This window comes from Hordeum vulgare, chromosome 5H (genome assembly GCF_904849725.1).
Source record: "Hordeum vulgare subsp. vulgare chromosome 5H, MorexV3_pseudomolecules_assembly, whole genome shotgun sequence".
Taxonomy (NCBI): Eukaryota; Viridiplantae; Streptophyta; class Magnoliopsida; order Poales; family Poaceae; genus Hordeum; species Hordeum vulgare.
In genome coordinates this window covers 4012164-4019739 of record NC_058522.1, presented here as the reverse complement: position 1 = coordinate 4019739, position 7576 = coordinate 4012164, and the positions used below count along the sequence as shown (strand labels likewise).

The window sequence follows — 7576 nt, the reverse complement described above, 5'->3', positions numbered from 1 at the left end:
CGAGCAGTTTCCATAAACAAGAACAAAATCGACCCCCCACGAAGCAAAACAAAAATTGCCAAATTTTCTTTCGCGCCAATTCGCCAACTCGTTTGTAAATGGTTTGTAAAAAATTGTGGAAGCAATTTAAAAATTCGGAGTTAACCAAGAAAGCAACAGATAGTTGATTTATTTTATTTCCAATCAAGGTAGTACTAGTTCGCTCTATTGTTTTCTAGGCATCTCTAGCTGATTCCTTTATATTTGAGGCCAAAATAGTTTTGGTTACGGATATGACCCCTCTCTAGCCGATTCCCTATAGTTAAAATCAAATTTTCCCTCCTAAAATCCTTCCCTACTTTAGTCCATCAAAGATACATCCTTGGATAAGTCAGGCCAGTGATGCGCCTTGCCACCTTACCAGAGCTCGCTCCACGGGCCATCCAGCTGGCCGTGATGCCTGCCCTAAGCCCCGCCACAACATCGACATCGTCTCCTCCACCTTCTCCTCCATCACCAGGTCAAATTCGTCATCGATGTCGATGTTGTTGCAAAGCCTACTCTGTCGTGAGCGAGTTCCTATGTGATCGAAAATGGAGTTGCACGAGGGTGGGGAAGCGGATAGTGCCCTCCATGCGCACAACAAAATCGAGAGAAAAAAAATATTATCCTTTGGGCAAACAAAACTGGAAGGCAGGAAAACTGTTTTTTTATTTTTACTTAAGTACTCTTTGAATTTTTCTATGTGGGACGTTTTACTGCCCCCCTTGATCAAGAATTCGCTCTATTAACTAGTTAACTTGCCGATTAGTCCCTACGCATAGGGTCATCGAGTAGACGATTAACTTATAAATCACTCGATTAATTGATTAAATGGTCAATTAACTTGACAATTAGACTATTAATCCCCTACCTGTTGGGGAAGTCGCATGAGAAATAAAAAAATTCCTACGCACATGCAAGATTTCTCCATGGTGATGATCATCTACGAGAGGAGATATTGCATCTACATATCCTTCTAGATCGCTAGGTGGAAGCGTATATAACGCGGTTAATGTAGTCGAACATCTTTGCGATCCAAATCGCAACCCATCCCACGATCTCATCACGATTCGTCCCGTGATCCCATAACGATTCATTCAGATCTAGTGCCGAATGGACAACACCTCCGCGCTCAGCACACGAATAGCTCGATGACGATCTCCGCCTTCTTGATCCAGCAAGAGCTATGAAGAGGTAGCTAAATTCTCCGGCATCACGACGGCGTGGCAGCGATGGTGGTGGAGCTACTCCGGCAGGGCTTCGTCGTACCGTACCAAACTAGCTACGGTGTATCACGAAGTGGTGGAGGGAGAGAGGGTTGCGCCTTGGCTTGAGGTGCCAAAAGCCTCTCTCACCTCCACTATATATAGGAGGGAGGGGAGGGGTGGTGCCCTAGGGAAAGGCCCTAGGGTTCGGCTGAACCAATAGGAGGAAGAGGAGTCCTCCTCGAGTACAACTTGTAAGGAGGAGTCGTCCTTCCCCAATTCGGTTTTGGCCCACTCTCCTTTCCTTTTATCCCTTGGCCGTAATAGGCCTCCTTTGGGCTGTCCGCCAGCCCACTAAGAGCTGGTGTGCCACCCTCGGGCCTCTTTGGTTCTCTCTCGGGTGGGTGGCTTCTTCCGGTGGAACCCCGGAACCCAATTCGTCACTTCCGGTACTTTACCCGTAATGCTTGAAAATCTTCCATAAGCCAAATGGATACTTCCTATATATCATTCTTCGTCTCCGGACCATTCTGTAAACCCTTGTGATGTCCGAGATCTCATCCCGGACTCCGAACAACTTTCGGTTACCAACATCAATAATTCAACTATACTGAAACGTCACCGAACCTTAAGTGTGCAGACCCTGCGGATTTCGAGAACTATGTAGACATGACCTGAGACACTCTCCGGTCCATAACCAATAGCGGGACCTGGATGTCCATATTGGCTCCTACATATTTTACGAAGATCTTTATCAGTAGAACCTCTATGTCAAGGATTCAGTTAATCCCGTATGTTGTTCCCTTTGTCCATCGGTATGTTACTTGCCCGAGATTCGATTGTTGGTATCTCTATACCTACTTCAATATCGTTACTCACAAGTCTCTTTACTCGTTCCGTAATACAAGATCCCGTGATTAACTCCTTAGTCACATTGCTTGCAAGGCTTACTGTGATGTTGTATTACCGAGTAGGCCTCGAGATACCTCTCCGTCATACGGAGTGACAAATCCCAGTCTCGATTCACGTCAACCAAACAGACACCTTCAGAGGTACCTGTAGAGCACCTTTATAGTCACTCAGTTACGTTGTGATGTTTGATACACACAAGGTATTCCTTCGGTATCCGGGAGTTGCATGATCTCATGGTCATAGGAATAGATACATTGACATGCAGAAAACAGTAGCAATAAACTGACACGATCATATGCTACGTTCATAGTTTGGGTCTTGTCCATCACATCATTCTCCTAATGATGTGATCCCATTATCAAGTGACAACACTTGTCTATGGTCAGGAAACCTTGATCATCTTTGATCAACGAGCTAGTCAACTAGAGGCTCACTAAGGACAGTGTGTTGTCTATATATCCACACATGTATTTGAGTTTCCAACCCATACAATTCTAGCATGGATAATAAATGATTATCATGGACAAGGAAATATAATAATAATCAATCTATTATTGTCTCTAGGGCATATTTCCAACACTACCCACCAGCCAACCGAACAGCTACGAGTTGACAATGTCCTCATCAATGCCGCCTTAGCCAAGCTCGTCGTTTATTCTGTCAGCTCTGGCTTGAGTTCGTGTAAAAAAAGTCCTGTACAAGTTTTGAAGGGATTTCCTAGATGAGCAAAAGTCATTTCCCAAAAGAATAACTAAAAAATGGGATAGGTAGAATATTTTGCACTTGTAGAATAGGGAATCTGCTAGAGAAGCTTTTACAATTTATTTATTTTCGAAAAAGGGTGCATTATTACGGATTTAAGCATTAAGAGAGGCTTTTACATATGCATAAAAGAAATACTAATAACTTGGACAAGCATATGGTTAAGTCATGGACCGTGCTTTGACTCTTGCGTTCTAAGTTAGCATGGTTACTAGTACTTAATTACTAGTGGAGTTACAATTCCAACGATGTCTTCGTGGTCTACATGGAAGAATGGGGTAAAGGAGCTAAATATAAACATCTGATTCTACATCTATTAATAAATAAATAAATAAATGATACTAAGCTCCCTAGATTTGCAGCCTCCTAGTGTGTCAGGGGTTATAGGGCCGCTAGGGCCCTCCTGTAAGGGTGTGTGTTGTTGGTTGAGGGTTTCCATTAAAAATATTATATTTTAAATTTCTATTTTTCATATTTTAATACATCAACATATATTAAAATTTAGGAAAAATTATAAATACTCCCTAGGTTTCGAGCCTCCTAGTACCTCGAGGGTTGTGGGGTCGCTAGGGTCTGCAGTAAGGTTGTGTGTCGTTGTTGTCATTATAATTATATATATTTTTATCTTTCCTTCTCACATGCTCATTCTTCAACATTTATAAGAAATTGTGAATATTTTATAAAACTGTGGTCATTTTTTCTAAAATCTCCAAATATTTTTTAAAGATGAAAACAAATTCATTAATATTTTAAAGTTCATGAACAATTTTAAAGTTTCTGTACTGTAATTCAAATTTGTGACTATTTTTTGAAATCCATGAATATTTTTCAAATTCATGAAATGATTTTTAGATTTGATGTTGTTTTTATTTGCAACAGTTTAAATCCACAAGATTTTTTAAAGCCATGAATCTTTCATGGAACAAACTTTTCAATATAAAACAATATCCAACTTTTATAAGATAGCAATAGAGCGAGCGGAAAAAAAATGCTAAGCAAGCAAGTGGAGCACGGAGCCAGCTGGGCTACAAGAATTAAGTAAAAATTTATACATGCATACAAGAATAAGGATACAGTTACAAAATACAAACCATTTGCCTCCATCCATAATAAGCTCTTCCAAACCAATCAACAATATATACAACCTGATCCATTTAGTTGTCCCTGCTTAATGGCATGATGCCCAAGGTTTTGAATTTCGAATGCAACAAAATTCCGTGTGGCATCACAATTTTTGGTTACCACGGTAACCTTAAAAATACCGGACGGTTACCAGATGATTTTTTTAACGAAATTTGAATCCGAACAAATCATCCAAAATTCAACCAAATTTTAAAAATTCTTTTTTTTACTTGGTGAGAGATTTCCGGTGGGGTACCAGGAAATGAGGTCACCGTGCGGTAGCCAAAATTCTTGCATGGTAATCAAATCAATGATCGTGCCCCACTACTAATCAAACCCATAAAACAAATTCATAATTATGCATAGGGTTAAGTCATACGGAATGTGCTTTGACTCTTGCGTTGGTAACTTAGCACGGTTACTAGTACTTAATTACTAGAGGAGTTCTGATTGCAATGATGTCTTCGTGGTCTTGATGGAAGATTGGAATCAAGCAGCCAAATACAAACATCTGACTCTACACATCCTTTTTCTAATATGGCCACCAATACAAGCAGCCAATCTTCAAGTTCTAGATACAATGATTTGCCCATTTTTCTTATGCTACATAAAATATTGTCACTGTGTTGTACACTTGCACCCTACACAATTATTCATCTGTTTTTGGTTGGGAAAAAGCCTTACTACTAAAAGACAAGGTAGGGACTGGGTAAATACACACGCATGCTTTGGTCAAGCCATCGGTGTTGAAGTCCCTCTGCCCCAACCACGCCCTCTATTGCCAGTGTTTTCTTACCCTCCCCTATTTTCTATGTAATTTTCTTCATGGACTCTCAAGACCACAGTTAATTAATAGAATACAGTTGCAAAGTGGTACACAAATAACCCGTCGTCTACCACGCCATTCATCGAAATTATTAATTAAGTAATACACCTTTCAAAGATCATTTTCACATCACCAGATTGCGACAATTGACGTGCTGCATGCCTGCCGTTATTCCTATGCATATGTACAACTCGATCCCTCTAGCCGCCCCTCCACTACTAGTAATCAAAAGCATAATAGCCCAGGAGAAAAATCCGAGTGATACCATGGATTTGGCCTGTACAACACGAAGACTATCTCATCCTCGCCAAAAATATGACATCTCTCCGCACTTCTGTACGCTAAGGCTCCTTCCGGCTAACCTAGTCGCACCGACGAGCACAAAGTGAGTGGCGATGACGCCAAACCCACCCCTCCCCAGCGTCGCTGATCGACACCATGGCAATGTTTGCGGCCTCCTTCCGTGCAATAACTGGGAAACACGATTATCGGGCGGTAACCAGATTTTTCTCATGTGGGTAAGTTGATTTCTCATGGGTTACTGGGTAAGTTAATTTCTCGCAGGTACCGTGAAACGTGGTTTCCAGGCAGTAACCAGACTTTTTGCCCATGATCATGCCCGCTACTAAACAAAACCATAAACCCTAAAAAACGGATCAAAACCAAAAAAGAAAGAAAAAGCAAGTACCTAATTATGCATGTGTTTAAGTCATATGGAATGTGCTTTGACTCTTGCCTTGTAACTTAGCACGGTTACTAGTAGTTAATAACCAGAGGAGTACCAATTGCAATGCTGTCTTCGTAGTCTTGATGGACGATTGGAATTAAGCAGCCAAATAAACATCGGACTCTACACATCCTTTTCTGATATAGCCACCAATCCAATCAGCCAATCTTCTCGTTCTAGATTAGTACAAGATCTTGCACTCTCAACGTAACTATTTTCATATGTTTTTGGTTGGGGAAAAAACATACAAAAAGACAAGCCAGGGACCGGGTAAATATACAGGCATGCCTGCTCAAGCCATCGGTGTTGAAGTCCATCTGCCATACTACCAAACATGCAATTCCCGTTTTTTATTAAAAGAAAAACATGCGATTCCCTGTAGTTAACTCCAACCACACCCTCTATTGCCAGTGTTTTCTTACCCTCTCCTATTTTCTTAGTAATTTTCCTCATGGACTCTTAAGACCACAGTTAACTAATAGCGTAATGTTGCTATGTTGTACACAAAAAACCTTCTTTGCGAACCAACCTGTGATTGGATGGTTACGAGAACAGTAGTATCCTCTGTCCATCAGATAGGAGACGTCTCCGTCGACTACGAAGGCGTCTGTGACGACTTTGTCAATATCAAAATGATATGCCGGCTCAGTCTCTCGAAGGTGCTCATAGGGATAGAATGTGCATACACATGTTGAATGAGTGTATGCGTGTTCAAAAAACACCTTCGTCTCCACCACTAGTAATCAAAGGCATAACCGCCCATGGAGCATAAAATCCATTTGGTTTGGCCATGCACACGTTTGGCATGCACGCACGCACGCACGCATGATGCATTCATGATCCATACGCCCTCTCCTCTCCCCCTCCCCTCCCTCGCCCACCACCACTTCTTCAAAAACCCAACCACCTTCGTCTTCTTCCTCGTCTTGCTCACGCCAAGAGGCACGGCAAGAAACCGTTGGTCCATACGATACCAGCACGACAGGCCGGCCGGCCGGTGGTGGTGATTAGTTAGCTGGTGTCTCTTTGCTCTTGTGTGCGTACTGCGTACATGGGGCGGGAAGAGGAAGCCCTCACCGTGGCCTTCTCGTGGGAGCAGCAGGAGGAGCTGGGCATGCCGGAGAGCCCGAGGAAGGCGCCGGTCGTCCTGTCGTGGGAGCACGACCCGGCCGTGAAGAAGCCGGCGGTGGAAGCACGTGGTGGTGGCGTGCGGGAGGGCCAGAGGAAGGTGCCGGCGCTGGCGAGGCGGCTGTCGGTGCCGCCGCCGCCCGGCAGGCCGGCGGCGCGGGGCTTCTCGAGGGCCGTCCGGCCGGAGGACGACCCGTTCCTGGCGGCGTACCTGGCCTGCACCAAGAGCGGCGGCGACGGCGCGAAGGAGAAGGCCGGCGGCGCCGCGAGGGAGCCCCACAAGGTTCAGAGGCGGTGGGGCGTGCTCGGGCGCGGGCTCGGCGTGCTGTCCTGCAAGCGGACCAACGGCGTCGTCGAGCAGAGCATGGTGAGGCTGGCCAAGCTGCCCGAGCTCCATCCCAGGGATGCTTAATATACAGTAGTAATTATCTCCCAATCCATCATCATCATCTTGTTCTTACTCTCTCTCTTTGGTATACTTTGCAATAGTTTCTTTCTGGTCAAGGACTCAAGGGTTAGTTAGTTAGCAGCGGTGTGACAAAATCTGGTGTTTAATAGAAGTAGAAACTTTGATTCAACAACAGAGAAAAGTTTCACACTTAATTTGCATGTGTGGTGAAGTTCAGAGATTTTGGCAGCAATCTTCATCTTAATTCCTAGAGTCCCATATGCATTTCGTTCCTTCTTCTCCTCTGTGATGATGGATTGATTGATTGATTGATTGATTGATCTCATGACACTGACTCTCTGCCCTGCACCTTGCAACTTTCTTCCTGTCATTGTCAATCCACCAAACAGTGACATGCATATACAGGTTGACCGAGACTTGGAACATTCCACTGCTAAATTTCTTGTGCGTGTGTCCATTCCATT

The 7576-nt window shown here is 43.7% G+C and overlaps 1 protein-coding gene across 1 annotated transcript; it reads left to right on the top strand.

Annotated features, from left to right (window-relative positions):
- Positions 1-6353: 6353 nt before the first annotated feature.
- On the top strand, positions 6354-7344 carry LOC123396070. Its single transcript, XM_045091100.1, has one exon. It carries the CDS (start codon positions 6627-6629, stop codon positions 7113-7115), a length of 489 nt encoding a protein of 162 aa, XP_044947035.1. The 5' UTR covers positions 6354-6626; the 3' UTR covers positions 7116-7344.
- The last annotated feature ends 232 nt before the right edge of the window (positions 7345-7576 follow it).

Coding starts and splice junctions, on each gene's coding strand:
- LOC123396070 (XM_045091100.1), top strand. CDS start 6,627: ATGGGGCGGGAAGAGGAAGCCCTCACCGTGGCCTTCTCGTGGGAGCAG.